Source organism: Mesoplodon mirus (assembly GCF_964341445.2).
Source record: "Mesoplodon mirus genome assembly, chromosome: 6".
Classification (NCBI taxonomy): Eukaryota; Metazoa; Chordata; class Mammalia; order Artiodactyla; family Ziphiidae; genus Mesoplodon; species Mesoplodon mirus.
In genome coordinates, this window is record NC_138982.1 from 143,709,938 (window position 1) to 143,725,544 (window position 15,607).

At 53.0% G+C, this 15,607-nt stretch overlaps 1 protein-coding gene across 1 annotated transcript in view; it reads left to right on the forward strand.

Annotated features, from left to right (window-relative positions):
- The window catches only part of UMODL1 (uromodulin like 1), a gene marked incomplete at both ends in the record, with an annotated part of 61,151 nt that overhangs the window by 9,140 nt on the left and 36,404 nt on the right, over positions 1 to 15,607 (forward strand). The window contains 6 exons of the mRNA XM_082624384.1: positions 2,104 to 2,265; positions 3,058 to 3,179; positions 5,575 to 5,761; positions 6,593 to 6,654; positions 7,296 to 7,587; positions 13,419 to 13,673. Coding sequence (XP_082480510.1) covers positions 2,104 to 2,265; positions 3,058 to 3,179; positions 5,575 to 5,761; positions 6,593 to 6,654; positions 7,296 to 7,587; positions 13,419 to 13,673 — 1,080 coding nt within the window. The remainder of the gene's footprint in view (positions 1 to 2,103; positions 2,266 to 3,057; positions 3,180 to 5,574; positions 5,762 to 6,592; positions 6,655 to 7,295; positions 7,588 to 13,418; positions 13,674 to 15,607) is intronic.

Here is a 15,607-nt window from a genome sequence, read left to right on the forward strand (position 1 = left end):
GCACTTCTAAATGTCATGTAGGACACAGAGCTTTACATGGATCTGGGCAGGAGGCAGATGGGTTTGCGTGACACCCAGTCGGGCCTGGAGCCCTCCTCCCCGGGTGGGTGGCCTGAGCTCACGCCCTTCCTCGGACGCTGATGTTGGGGTCTTGCCTTCCTTGTGCTCCCTCCCTGCTGCCCTCAGCCCCCGGACGCTCACGGCTGCCCAGCTTCCTGCATCCCATGCTGCCCTGAGCTCCATCCACTGCTGGGCCTGCACAGACCCGGCAGGGGGGTCAGCCCTGCCGCTCCCGATGCCCAGCCACCGAGTGAGTGTTCGGCAGCATCAGCTGGCGCCCTGGCCACCTCCCTTCAGAGAGCAGCACAGCCGCTTCCCCCAGGTTCCCGTTCTTCTCTCCCTCTTCTGTGTTTTCCTGTCCCCTGAAGATCAGCACCCTGGCTCCCGGCTGGTCCCCCTTGGAGCCCCCGGATTCTCAGAGAGTTCCTGCCTTTCTCAGATCTCTGAAAGCTCTTTGCTTTAGAAGCCCATGCCTTCGCCAGCCCTCACTACATCTGGCTGGACATCCCCCATCGTCTTTGCCTCCTGCAGGCTCCTGTCTGCACGTCTGCATCGTCTGCCCGGAGCTGCGTCCCACCGAGCACGCTGTGAGGGCTGGCCCTGGAGGTGTGCAGCCCACAGCCCCACTGATTGACCTCAGCGGGCCTCCCAGGCGTTGACCAGGGGAGGGGACAGGGCCTTGCTGCCCCCCATCTCCATGAGCGCCTCTAGAAAGCATGCCAAACTTCACATCCGCACAACCAAATCCTGGCTCCACCCGAGGCCGTTCTTCCTGCAGCTTCTCCTGGAAATGGTGCCAAGTGGATGCCCAGGCCTGAAGCCTTGGAACCATCTTGAAGCTTCTCTTCCTTTTACACCCTGTCCTGTCTGTCAGCACGTCCTGCGGGCAATTCCAGCAAAGACACTCAGGATCTGAGGCTTCCCGCTTGTTTCTACCCATCACCCTGGTCCAGCCTCCACCAGCTCTCGCCTGGACCATCTGCCAGAGCACAGCAGGGATGAGCAAGTCAGGCCGCCCTCAGGGAAGCTGTGGACGCAGGACAGGGAAGGGAAGAGGCAGCGGAAGGGGACGATTTCACGGCATTGGCCACGGGGTCGGAAGGTGGTTTGTAAACCCCAGGTACCTGGGGCTTTGCATACGGGGTGCGGCAGCTCCAGCCCCCAAGGGCCACCTGAGGGTCCTAGGAGGTGGGGACGCAGAGCTTGGCAGAGCAGTGTGAGAGTCTGGGCAGGGCACCACAGTGTCCCCTTCACCACGGACCTGTTCCAAACCCCCAGGGCACCCAACTCAACACCGCGGGGGTCTTTCCGTGGCCCAGCCCACCTGCTCACCTACTGCGCCCTCACCAGCCCTGGGGGCCTCCTTCTTACCTTTGGGGGGCCCAGCGTATTCCCACTTCCCGGGCCTCAAGCTACAGGCTGTCCCCCGAGTGCCCCGGACCCTGCAGAGACCCCTGTTCAGGGAGGCCTTCCCTGCCTACCTGCCCCTGGACCCTGCCTTCTTCCCTGCAGCTCTCATCCATCTGAGCTTTTGCAGGCCTATTGGCATATTGGTCTCTGTCCACCATCTAAGTATCCTGAGGCAGGGACTTTGCCTCGGGCCCACTGCTGGGTCCCGGGCACCTTGCTTTGTGTCTGGCACATAGTAGATGCTCAATAAATATTGAATGAGTGAGTGAGTGAGCTGTCAGGACACAGAGCAGCAAGGGGGCCTCTACGGGGGTGGTAGAGAGCCCTGTACGTGGACTCCTGAGGTCTAGAGGAACAGGTCACCGGGGCCCCCAGCTTCCTGGGAGAAGCTGCCCTTCTCCCAGGAAAGATGGTCAGGCTACGTTAGAGTCAGAGCAAACGGCCTCGACGGCTGCTCTGCAGGACAGGGCGACGCCCTGCCCAGGCCTGGCGGTGGCCCTTGAGTGGGCTGCTCTGTGCGCCTCGGAACCGCAGACAGGTTCCAGTGCCAGGAAGCATCCAGACACAGCGCCACGCAGGCCATCCGGGATTCTACAGCCAACAGCACTAAATCGCTGCTCGCTTGTCCCCCAGCCCTAAATCGGTCTGAGGAGTTCGCCTCCAGACCCGGCATCTGCCCGGCGGTGAGGCCAGAAGCGTCTGCCTCGCCGTGCACCCTGGATGCGGACTGTCCTGGCCTTCAGAAGTGCTGCCCCTCGTCGGGGGGCCCCCGCTGCTCGGCCCCCGCTCCCCGAGGTAGGGCTGAGGCCTGATCTGGGAGAAGCTGGGGGGAGGAGCAGCCCAGGTTTTATGGGGAGCCTGCAGCCTGTGCGTGGGCCCATTTCACTCATAAAATCCGGCCACTGACCCCCCCCAGGGGAGAAGTGTACTCACAGCTGCCCTGAGGGGGTTAGACGTTCCTGGAAAAGCAGGGGTCCCAGTTTCCCAAGATTGCCTGGGGAGGCCCTCAGAGCTCCCGGTGAGCTTGCTGGGAGCTGCGCTGTGTCAGAGCTGGGAGGTTTAGGGCTGTCTGCTTGTGCAGCCCCACGGGGACCCGAAATCCTTCCCAGGCCCCTGTCTGACAAGTCAGCGCAGGCCCCCAGGAAAAGAGGTGGTCAAGGTTCAGAGCCAGGGAAACATATATAAACTGTATATGTGTATATATATATATATATATATATATATATATATATATATATATAAAACGTGCAATATACAATATATTATAAAACATGAAATGTTAGTATAATATATATCTTATTAGCATAGTATAAAGTAATAGTATACATAATGTAAATATTATGTTACATGTAATATATAATGATCCTATTATACGGTATACATTATAGTATATATGTTATAAGAAATATACGTCATGTTATCTAGTATACCTTGTGTACAATAGTACATTCTACGGTATAAATAGGATCATATGCAATATAAGAGAAGCGGGGCAGGGGGTCGGGAGCGTGCCACCCCATTCCCCAGGGGCCTCCTGTGGCCCCAGCCTGTCCTGGGTCTGTGGCTCATCCCTGTGTGCTCGGGCAGCTCCAGAGAGGAAGCTGGCGCGTTTCTGGTACAACGTGACCGTCCTGGTGAAGATGGACTTCATGGAGCTCCAGCAGGTGGACCCCAGGCTGCTGGATCACATGAGGCTCCTACACTCCATGGTAGGTGTCAGGAGGGGTTCCGGGAGGGGTTCCACAGGAGACCCCAACTGACTGACTCTGAGCCAAATGTGGATTCTTACTTAAAAACAGCTTGAAAGAGATATGATTTTTGTGCAATAAAATGCACTCTCGGAAGGGTGCAGTTTGGTGTGTTTTGAGGTACATGGTGTGCAAGCCCTACCCTATCACGACGTGAAGCAGGCAACTCTTCCTCTTTTCAGGGTCTGTTGCTTAAAGCCCGGGTGCAGCCTTCCCAGGCCCCAGAGCTGTGCCCTTGAGCACCTCCCTCACGGATCCCCGAGTTCTGGTTCCTGCTTTAGGGAAGTCCCAGGAGTTCTGGAAGGTGCTGAGATGGGGACCTCTAGACTGGGCTCATCTGCCTTGGCACTGTCGATGTTTGGGGCTGGATGGCTCTGTCATGGGGCTGCCTGTCCCCACAGGATTTTGCAGCAGGCCTGGCTCTACACAAAAGAGACCAGAAACGTGCCCATCTGTGACAACCAAAACTGTCTCTAGATGTGGCCACAGGCCGTCTGAGGGGCAACGCCCGCACCCCACCCCCCGGGGGGAGCCCCAGCCTAGACACAGCTCACGCTTGCTGACGCCTCGGCAGCGCCTTCCAACCAGCAGGACGTCTTCATGCCCTGGGAGTCGCCCCGCCCCGCCCAGGTCCTGGGAGCCCAGCTGGGGGGCAGGCACTGCTCAGCACCACCTGACGGTGCCTGCCCAGGGTGGTGGTCTGACCTCAGGACCCGCTTCCCAAGTGAGTGACCTGCGGTCACCCCACGCTGGGAAGGGCCCTGCATTTGTATAATGCTCTGCTGTTGCCTCTTGAAATGCTTAATAATTTTTGAACAAGGGGTTGCACATTTCCTTCCGCACTGGACCCCTCACACTGTGTCTGGTCCTTCCTGACTGTCAGGTCCCGTAGATGTGGCCCCTGGGTCATATGATATCAGACCCAGAATGGGCCGGGGTGAGCCCCAAACAGATGGCACACACCGTCACCTTGCTCTGGGCTGTCCAGTAAAATGGCTTGAGAGGGACTCCCATATGTCCCCTTGACCCAGAAGCCTCTTTAACTGCCCCCGCTAGAAGAGATTTTTGTCTTTTCTTAGCTTGTTGGGGGGTTAGGGATGCCCAGTTGGCCAGTAAGAACATGGCTCTGGAGCCAGACTGCATGGATTCGAATCCCAACACTGTCACTCATCAGCTGTGTGACCTTGCGCAAGTTACTTAACCTCTCTGTGCCTTAGATACCTATTTCGTTAAACAGGAATAATCATAATCCTACCTGAGACAGTGGCTGTGAGGTTTAGACAGGACATTAAAAAGCTTAAAACGATGCTGATCCACGTAGGTTCTGAGCTGCTGATGGTTGGTTTTTGAATGCTATCGTTCCCGTCACCCTGTGCCTCCTCATGTGTGTAGGTTTTGTTCCTCCCCTCAGGAGAGCCTGTCCACATGGGCTCCCGACTGCGCTGGGCGCCCTAACGAAGGGGTTTGCAAGAGGCCAGTGTTGACTTCCTGATCTGCCTCCCCCTGGGAAGGGTTTCAGGTCTGCTGAGGAGGGCGCGGGCTCCAGGGCCCCCAAAACACCTTTCTGGTTCCCAGGGGAGACTTGTGGGTTTGTTGGCAAAGCCTGCTTCGGTGATGCCCTCCTGCCTGGTAGTCACGCTGTTTGCCTGGCTTCCTAAGGCAAACATCAATGCTACCTTGAGATTTCGGGATATTAGACTGGAACAAAAAGAATTCATATGAAATGAGAAAAGGGATCATTAAACTTCAGAAAATATCGGATGTGGTTTGACGTCCATTTCCCTAACTCCAGACCTGATTCTCTGTTGTCAGGTGCAAGGGCGGGGACCGGTGGGGGGACCCTGGTTGACCGGTGTCTCTTCCTGGGGCTGCGGTAGCAGACCACACAGCAGAGGTCCGCTTCAGGCGTCTCCTTAGCTTCTCCTTGCGTCCTCACATTGTCTCCTCTGCCAGTGTCTGTGTCCAAACGTCTTCTCTGTGGAAGGACACCAGTCATCTTGGACCAAGGCCCACCCTAATGAGCTCATCTTAACTAACTACATCTGCAACGGCCCTATCTCCAAATAAGGTCACCTTCTGAGGTTCTGGGGGATTAGGACTCCAACATGGGGATTTATTTTTGGTGGGGGACACAATTCAACCCCAAAGTATTTATAATCTGGTTTGCGGGACTTTATTGGAATGACAACAGACATAAAAATATTGGAGAGAGTTTTTTGCTGCACAGGAGAATGGTGTGTGTGTGTGTTGTGTGTGTGTGTGTGAAGTTAATTTTAACGTCCCTAGACCTCCGTCTCCCTGTCTGTCCGTTGGGCGCGTCCTTCCACCGCCCGATGCTCTGACTCTGGTTTCACAGGTCACCAGTGCCCTGCAGCCACTGGACACCACTGTCCACCACTTGCACTCAGCCGGGGGGGACACCTCGATCACGGTGTCCCAGCTGCTGCTGGGTCTGCCGCAGCTGGAGCCTGTGGCCCGCATCTCCGCGGTGCTGGACGGCATGGTGAAACGCGTCTATGAAGTGATTGACATCCGGGTGCAAGGTGCGGCTTCCCTTTGTTGTCCCCTTGGGGGCGGGGGCCGCCGGAGTGGGAGAATCATCCAGTGGGTGAGGGGCGGTCAGAGCCACCTTTAGCTCATCCCAGCCCGGAGTTTAAACTCCAAGTTCCGGAGCCGAGATTTTGAGAACTCGTCCTGTGCTAACGTCCGCTTCCCCCTCCCTCCTCCCGGCCTCCTCCTAAGCCTCTCACACCCACTTTCTCCTTGCATCCAGGTGGGGCTGGAGAACAAATCCCAGAACAGCACACAAATAACCCATTTCCTCAGTTCTTGGGTTCCCAAATTTCCCTCTGGCCTCTTTCCCACCCTCGCTAAGGACATCCTTACATCTCGAAGGCTCTTAAAGCAGAGTTTGCACAAATCTGAGTTTGGTACAGCAGGTAGATGTGTTTCTGGAAGAAATTACCTGGCTTTTTTTTCTTTCCGTCCATGTCAGGGTTCGGCAAACTTTCTGAAAAACGCCAGATAGTAAATATTTTTGGCTGTGGGCCACATGGCCTGTTTCAACAGCTCAGCTTTGCCAAGTGGCATGAAAGTAACCGTGGACAGTCCGTGAGCAGACGGCTGGACTCCAATAGCACTTTCCTTCCCGCTACAGAAGGCAGCTGAAGTTTGCTGCACCCTTAGGAGGATGGCTGCTCTTGTGAGGCAGCTCTTTTCTATGACGCTGAAGGTCACACGTAAAGATGCCAGGGTCTGGAGCCCAGGGAAAGCTCCGATGATGGCATTTAATTCCCTTCAACTCTACAAATGTTCTTGAAAACCAAACCAAGCAGCGCCCGTAAGCCAAGTGCTTGTGTCGTCTGTCCTGACAGGTTTCCGTCTGGAGACCCTAGGAACGCCCCAGCAGGTGAACAAGGAGGGGTTATCTCAGGAGGTAGCGAGAGAGAAGGCATGAGGCAGGGACCGCGGGCGTGTCCGCGGGAGGGTGTCAGAGAGAATCCGTTACGGGGTGCAGCTCTGATTGGGTGGCTTGGGAGAGGGAGGGGTAAGGGGGTGGGGCTTGTTCTAGGTTGGATGCTGTCAGCAGGCAGAGGCAGTTCTGTGACTGGGTATTTCAATCAATCTCATCCACAGGGAGGGGTAACCAGCATGAAGGTGAGCTAGGATTCGTAAACAATGAATAGCCCCTCACTGTGGCCAAGAGAGAGGGGTTGGTACTTGGTGGGTGACGGTGGCCTTTTTTTTCCGTCTGGCTTAGATAAAACGGTGATATGGCCTTGCCTTGTCTTCCTCTGTCCTGGCGGCAGAGAAGCCTGGCTGCCTGTTCTGGGCAGGTACTCCCGGTCGACAGGAGAGGGCCAGGCCCCTTCTGCAGGTCAGGGGCTGCTCTGTCCTAGTTCTCCATCAGATAGATGCTTGGGGAGGATGTCTGGACCTCATGATATCAGACTCAACACAGCCCCAAAGTGATCTGCTCGGGCCACAGCGCCCACCCAAGCACATGGAGCTGTGCCTTGAGCCGTGGGCCAGCTTCTCCGGTGAAGAGGGCTGTGACCGACGGGGCCTCTAAGGCAGGGCATCAAGAGGCCCCTGGAGACTGCGGACCAAACCACTTCCTCAGCTCGTGTGATACACATTTGGAGGTTAGTGGGAAGGACCGATGATGGCCCTGATGAGCATCCTCACCTGTTCCCCTTTCCCACAGACGTAGATGAATGTTTCTATGACGAACTCAACGCCTGCCCTGGGAGGGGACGGTGTCTAAACATGGAGGGCTCGTACCAGTGCCTGGGTCACCCGGAGTCGCCCACCTTGTCCCCCCAGAAGCTGGATGGCAGCTGTGAAGGTGAGCGACCGGGCTCTCCAGGTGGGGAAGGAAGGCCTTAAGGAAGCCTCCGTTGAGATGCAGACACACCTTATCCCCTTTGGCCTCTAGAATTCTCTCTTCTTTCTGGAACCTGATTTATGACTTTAACAACATTGTTACAGGAGTGCAAGGATAAGTCGCCCCCAGTCTCAGCACCCTGGCAAATTGTTTTTATCTTCTCCTGTTTCCTTCTAGTTTGGTTTTTTTTTAACCTCATTTAAATCCTGCCACATATGCGATTTTGTATTTTGCTTTCTTCACTTCCCATTATGTCATGTAAAGGTTTCCAAGAAGCAACCTCGTCTTCATAATTACGATTTTCAATGCTTGAGTGATAGTGGTATGCTATAGCACTGATGCAGTGCTCTTAGCTATTTCCCTCGTGGGGGACTTTTATGTCACCTCCAACATTCCTCTCTGAAAGCTACAGCTTTCGCTAGCATCGTGAAGTGGTTGGGGAAAACATTGTTATAACTGAGTTTGAATAAATTAGTGATTTAATCCTCATGTTCTTTTCCCTTTAAGGGGAGAGGGGTGATTGAGTGGTGGCTATTCCTAAGGTCTCTGGATTTTTTAAAATGCCCCTACCAGTCCCACCTCTGCAACCAGACTCGCCTGTCCTGTGCCTTGGGGGCTTTGTCCGATTAGAACTGTGCGTCTCCTCTGTGCATGATGTGCCCACAAAGCTTTGCCCAGAATCCTAGCAGACCATCCCAGATCTCCTGCGCTGTGGCCTCAGGGGGGAGCATCCTGACCCGCAATGGGAACAGAAGTTTGGAATAGAGTTATTGACAATACCCTGCTCAGTTATCTGAAAAGACACCAGACTCTGTTCACAGGGAAGACTGTTGCCAAACTGCCACGCTGACAGCTGAACATAAACAGGGAAAGCGCACCACCCCGACCTCATTTCCAATAGGGCAGAAAAGACAAAGCCGGTGTCTCCCGATCAGAAAGTTAGAGTGAATTCCAATCGCATATGGCTAAGGGAAACAGCACATGTTTTAAATTTAGAAGCTAATATAATAAATGAGCTATCTGCTGGAACGGGTTAGAGGTACAGACCCGTGGAAAATACAGCGCAAATTTCAGATGCTTTTCTTGTGAAATTAGTCACCCAGTTAATGACACACAGGGCAGCTGGATTCTTGCACAGAAAAACCCCATAAGAAATATTGCCCGGTTTGCACTTCATGTTCCAGGAACACGTTCTGCTTTTAGGATGGAGTGGAATTGTCTTCAAGGGTCATCCTGACTCCCTCCGACATGGTCCCCTACCCAGCTGAAGCCTGATAGCTATTCAGCTCCATAAAGAACCATCTTCTGAGGCGGCTGCTTGGTGAGGGCAGGGCTGCGCTGGAGAGTCCACTAGGCTGCCAAGGATTGCCACTCAAGTTCACAAACCTGATCTATAATCAGGTTTTCAACAACTGAACGCTTGGCATCTTGGCTCAAATACCCAGTGTTTCTACCTTTACAAGGTTCAGGTGTCCAGCTGACGGGTCCAGGGCTTAAAGAAGAGTAGAGACTGACACGGGAGATCACAGGAAAGGCCACTGCCCCAGCAGCACCCTTCCTGCCCCACCAGACACAGGTCAGGGCTGCCGGGAAGAAACAAAGTCCCAGACCCGTGGGCACAGAGAATCTCATGTGCTTCTCTCAGATCAGGGTCGACTCCTGAATTCAGGTTCACAACCGTAGCCCGGGGAGGGTCACAGGGCAGTGGTACCCTGGGATCACACACAGTCAAGAATTGGGTTTACCTTCTGGGGCCACATTTTCAGAGGGAGGGACATTGCAAAGCCAAAGGGCAGTGACAGAAAGTGTCCTGGCCAATGAACTGAAATCCAAGTCAAAGGGAAGAAGGAAGGGTCAGGAAAGAAGTATTATTTCCAGTATAGAGTATCTCAATTCTGTCCTCCAGAAGAGGGCTTAGCCTTACTATGTCAGAAGTTGGCTGATTTTGCAGCAACACAAAGAACTTTCCAACCAGTTGTACCGTCTCACCCATAGCTGCCTTGAAAACTACTTAAAGAAGCGTGGGTAGGTGGATTCATTTCCTGGGCCTGTGTAACAAAACAGCACAAACTTGGGGGTTTAAAACAACAGAAGTTTCTTCTCTCACAGTTCTGGAGGGCAGAAGCCCACCATCGTTATCACTGGGTTCAGGTCCAGGTGTCGGCAGGGCCAGGGTCCCTGCGGAGGCTTTAGGGGAGACCGCTTCTTTGCCTCACCCTTCTTCTGAGGGCTGCACGAATCCCTTGGCTTGTGGCCACATCGCTCCCACCTTCAAGGCCAACATCTTCAGTCCTCTCTTCTGTGTGTGTGTGTGTCCACTCTCCCGACTCTCTCTTGTGATCGCATTTAGGGCCCACCTGGATAATCCAGGACAATCTCTTCTTGAGATCCTTAACTTCATCACACCTGCAAAGACCCTTTTTCCAAATAAGGTCACATTTCCAGGTTCCAGGGATTAGGAGCTGCTATCTTTGGAGGTTATTACCCAGTCTATTGCCGGTGGTGGGATAGTTTAGGAGTACAGCCTGGGAACTTTGTCATTAGTGATTGGACGGCTTTGCCATTTACTCTCTACTTGACCTTTCTAGGCCTCAGTTTCGTCCTCTGTAAAATGGGATCATAGTACAATAGAACCTATTACCTGGTATTGTTAGAAGGGCTGTGTGGAATGACATGCCCGCTGCCACAGCACTCAGCCGACGGCAGCTCGGCAGCGTGATGCATGTAGTGGGAGGGGGTGCCCATAGCGCCGTGGGTGTCCCCACAGCCCCGTGTCCCCACTGCTGCTGCGACACTGGCCACGCTGGCTTGGACGCCCCATGTGTGTGTCTGGCATCGCTGTGGACCTTAATCCATCCTTGTTTCCATCACTGTGCTGGATACATAGTAGGTGCTCAATAAATGCCAAACCATATGAAATTGCCACTGTGGCTGGTCAAACACGGTTGAATCCGGACAATTGTAAATGTCTCAAGGTAATAAATTGGAGAAAGAGCTACACAAATGTTCAGCTGTAGCATTCTCTGCAGGGAGGATTTATTTCTATGGATGAGAGGGCCACACGCCCGCAGTGCCTTAGCTGCAGGAACCTTGGGCGGACGGCAGCTTCTGCAAATGCTTCTGAGGGTTTCGTAGCCATCGAAACGACCCTGTTGGTGGCTCCTTAGCCCAGTGTTCTAGGGACCGTCTGGCGTCTTAATTTAAGCAGTGACTATGTCTCCAGCCAGCCTGACACCCTCTCAGACTTCCTAAACGCCAGTCCCGGGGTTCTTCCCAACACCTAGGGGACCCTTTCTATTTTAATTCCCCTGAGCCTGGAGGCACTCGCTATAGCACGTGCTTGTAAAGGGCCACACACAGGCCCATAATACGGATTCGTTTGCCGTTCCACATCGAGCGATGCCCGAATGTCAACCAGGACATGGGGGTGCAGCCCCGCTGTGAGCTGGATGCTGCTGCCCAGGCCTCAGGCCTCGTTCTCAGCCCCACTGTCCTATTAGCCAGGCGTCATGTGGTCACCTGCAGGATTGAAAGGATGTTGGGTGCTGTGTGGTTTGCATGAATCAGAACATTCAGTGCTTTTAGCAGATTTTTAGAAAAGCTGTAGCTTTTCCTTACTTTCTCAGTGACACGTTCCTGGGGACAGACCGAAAAGTGATGTGGTTATTAGACCCCCAGCAGGTGATCGTCTTGATTTCATGGTCCCAGTGGCCGGGAGGTGGGGATGAGACCCACGGTCTCAGGGCCTGAGCTGCTGGCCAGTCCTCAGCTGAAACAAAGGACAGTGTCGTGAAGAATGAAAACCACTTGTGAGACAAAGGCACAGAAAAATACTGGACAATTCAGTGAATAGGACAAACGCGTCTTCTTCAAAGTACACGCTACCTCTGCACGGAAGGAGAGTTTTCAGGAAGCTGCAAGAATTTACATGGAGGCAGGGTTGGGCTCACCTGTCTCTCCAGCATCCACCAGTTTATACCCATGCTTTGCGGGGACCTGTAGGGGCTCACGGTAGGGGAGCACAGCCACAGGGCACTGCCATTTCTAAAGAGCAGCTTGGGGAGGACCCAGCAGGGCTGAGTTGCAGGATGAGGGTGGGTCACCAATCTTGATCCTGAGCCTCCTGGCGGCCAAGGCAAAAAGGGAAATGGGTTGAATTGTGCCAATTTTAATTTTTACTGAAAGGAAGCGTACACATTTGTCAGAAAGACAATTTTTTCGTAATATTAGAAAGCATATATCCTATGAATCCTTACAGGAAGGGCTTTGGAAACTCCACATGTATTTTAATTCTTTTTTCTTTACTGTGGTTTTGCAAAAGATTTTTTAAAAATCTCCTCATCACTTGTTTCTTATAGAAATCAAATTCTGCTGTAAAAATGATGGTGACTAGACTGAGGGCCACCCTAGGCTTTGTGTAATTCATATTGGCCAGGTGCCTGCTGTGAAGCCAGAATTTTTCTCCTCCAAAAAGACATTTAATTCCATCTGAGCATTAAAATACATATTGCTTGTTATATTTGAGTATTACTCCCTAAAGCATGAATGTCGATGTGAAAACACAGGACACCTCAGCCTGACTCCGGACTCCTGCTTCCCCATGGACCATTGTTTTGGTGATGAATTAGCCAAGCAGAAGACCTCGGGCAAATGATCAAGTACTTGTGACTCAGAAGAGCAGGCCCTTTGAATCTGTGTTGAGATGGAATTTATAAACGTAGCCCAGAAACATCAGACCACGCGTTAATCTGCTCAGGCTGCCATGACACACACCACACACTGGGGGCTTAAACAACAGGCAGTTGCTCTCCCACAGTCCAGAGGCTGGAGTCCAAGGGCAAGGTGCTGGCAGGCTGGTGCCTTCAGAGGCCTCTTGGCGTGCAGACAGCCGTCTCGTCCCCGTGTCCTCACATGGTCACCCCTCTGCCTGGTCGTGTCCTCATCTCTTCTATAAGGACACGAGTCAGGTCGGATTAGGGCCACCCTGATGACCTCACTTTAACTTAACAAGTTCTCTAATGACTTTGTCTCCAAATACGGCCACATTTTGAGGCATTGGGGGTTAGGACCCCACACACGAGTTTTAGGGGAACACAGTTCAGCCCATCACACAACGTAATGACCAAAGCTACAGAAACAGTTTGGTGGTTTTCATGGCTTGGCTATAGTAAATAATGCTGTAATGAACATGGGGTGCAGGTATCTCTTTGAGTTAGTGATTTTGTTTCCTTCATATAAATAGGAAAGGAATTGCTGGATCATATGGTAGTTTTATTTTTCATTTCTTGAGGAACCTCCATACTGTTCTCCATAGTGGCTGCACCAATTTACATTCCCACCAGCCTTGCACGAGGGTTCCCTTTTCTCCACACCCTCTCCAGCATTTCTTATCTCTTGTCTTTTTGATAATAGCCATTCCAGCAGGTGTGAGATGATATCTCACTGTGGTTTTGATTTGCATTTCCCAGATGATGAGCGATGTTGAGCCTCTTTTCACGTGCCTGTTGGCCATCTGTATGTCTTCTCTGGAAAAATGTCTATTCAGATCCACTGTCCATTTTAAAATGGGATTATGATGATTGTTATTATTTTTGCTAATGCGTTGTATGATTTTCATATATTTTGGATATTACCCCTTATCAGATATATGATTCGCAGATTTTTCTCCCGGTTTGTAGGTTGCCTTCTCATTTTGTGGATGGCTTCAAGCTGGACAGAAGGTTTTCCCTTTGATGTCGGCCCACTTGTTGACTTTTGCTTCCGTTGCTTCTCTCTGACGTTCTCTGCGTCTTCCTCATTTTGCCCTTTTGTAGACTGCCCTCCCATCAGAGACCTCGTGGTCCTCAACGTCACCAGCAGCAGCTTTCAAGTGTCTTGGAGTTTAAATTCCACCCAGAACTGCACTTTCCAGGTGCAGGTTTACCAGGGTGAGAAGCTGCTCAGGAACGCCAGCACCCGGGGGACGAGCCTGGAGGTGGCGGGGCTGGAGGCCGGAGTGCTGTATGGGGTGAGGACCAGCTACCAGGCATGCCGGGCCAACGCCACCACCACGGTCACTGTCAGGACCGGTAAGGCCACATGTCTGAAATCCACATTACCTGTGAGTCTGTCTCGCTAGCCTAGTCTGCTGGCCCTGGTGACTCTAATCATGTGCTTCCTACGAGCAGGGCAGGGGCCGTCACTGACTTGGCCCCAACTCTCCTGGGGGACAGTGAGCACACTCTGTGTCCTGGAGCAGTGCCACGGTGCTCGTGGTCAGCACAGGTTCCCCTCGCTCCCCTGCGTCTCATCCTGACTGGGGGCTCTTCTTTTTTTTTTTTTTGGTACGCGGGCCTCTCACTGCTGTGGCCTCTCCCGTTCTCCGGACGCGCAGGCACAGTGGCCATGGTTCACGGGCCCAGGTGCTCCGCGGCATGTGGGATTCTCCCGGACCGGGGCACGAACCCATGTCCCCTGTATCGGCAGGCGGACTCTCAACCACTGCACCACCAGGGAAGCCCTGGGGACTCTTCTGACACCTGGGGTGATGAGGGCTCTGTGAAGATCCCATCTTGCTGTGGTTTGAAGGACACATAATGCAGTCACATAGAGTGAAGCCCCAAGTATAGTAAAGCAGAAGAGGGTAGTGATTCGCACGCATCGAAGGACATTTGGCCACACTTAATTCCACACGGCTGAGTCTGTATAACTTCCCCAAACCCAAGAGCTGAGCATCTGTAAGATCTTCACGAAGTACGTCTCATTTCCCACGCCGTGCACTTGCAAAGCTAACATGATGCCCACTGCATCGGAGCCCTGAAGAAATTTTTGCCCCAAACAAACACAGCGTAGGCATGAATTGGGGATTCCAGTGTCCAGGAGGCAGCTGGCGTGACCCACATGACCCCGCAGGTGGCCGACACTGGCCCTGCCCTGTGATGCCACCTCCACTCTGCCTGGTCATGGTGCTACCCTGGTGGTATAGACCTTGGTCAGGTTTGGCCCAGGGAGTTCCCTCCTAGGCTGGCCTCTGGCAGCGGGACATGGAAGTGTGCGCAGGGACAGTGTGGCTCTGAGACATTCTGGTCTGGGGACCAGAGCAGGGGGGAGACCCAGCCTGGGGGTTCAGAGCAGGCAGAGGGCAGAAATCACTGTATGAAAGATGCTATGGTGGGGGGGGAAGGCTTGGGGGGAGGGATAGATTGGGAGTCTGGGATTGACATAAACACACTGCTATATTTAAGATAGATAACCTACAAGGACCTGCTGTACAGCACAGGGAACTCTGCTCTGTAATACTCTGTAATACTACTCTGTAATAACCTATATGGGAAAAGAATCTGAAAAAGAATAGATACATGTATATGTATAACTGAGTCACTGTGCTGGACACCTGAAACTAACACAACATTGTTAGTCAACTATACTCCAATATAAAATAAAAATTTTTTAAAAGGACCCTGGGCTTCCCTGGTGGTGCAGTGGTTGAGAGTCTGCCTGCCGATGCAGGGGACACGGGTTCGTGCCCCGGTCCGGGAGGATCCCACATGCCGCGGAGCAGCTGGGCCCGTGAGCCATGGCCGCTGAGCCTGCGCGTCCAGAGCCTGTGCTCCACAAAGGGACAGGCCACAACAGTGAGAGGCCCGCGTACTGCAAAAAATAAAATAAAATAAATTAAAATAAATAAATAAATAAAGGACCCTCTGGGGGGTCTGTCTCACGGGTAGGGATAACGCCAGTGACAGTGATGGTGGCAGTGAATGAGTGAGTGCTGGGAGGATCAGGCCTACCCCCTTTATGCCCTGACTGGGGGCTGACCCATGCTAAATTGCAAACACACAGAACAGGCCCCCAGAGGGCCCCCAGAACCCCAACCATGCAAAAACTCGAGCCCTTGACTTTGCACAAGCCTGTAACATCCAAACTGGTGCCATCTCACCTTCTTGTTTTCTTTTCAAGTTGCTCCACAGAGAAAGTGGGGGGAACACTCTTTTCCCTTTGAGGAAACTGGGACCGTGAGGGG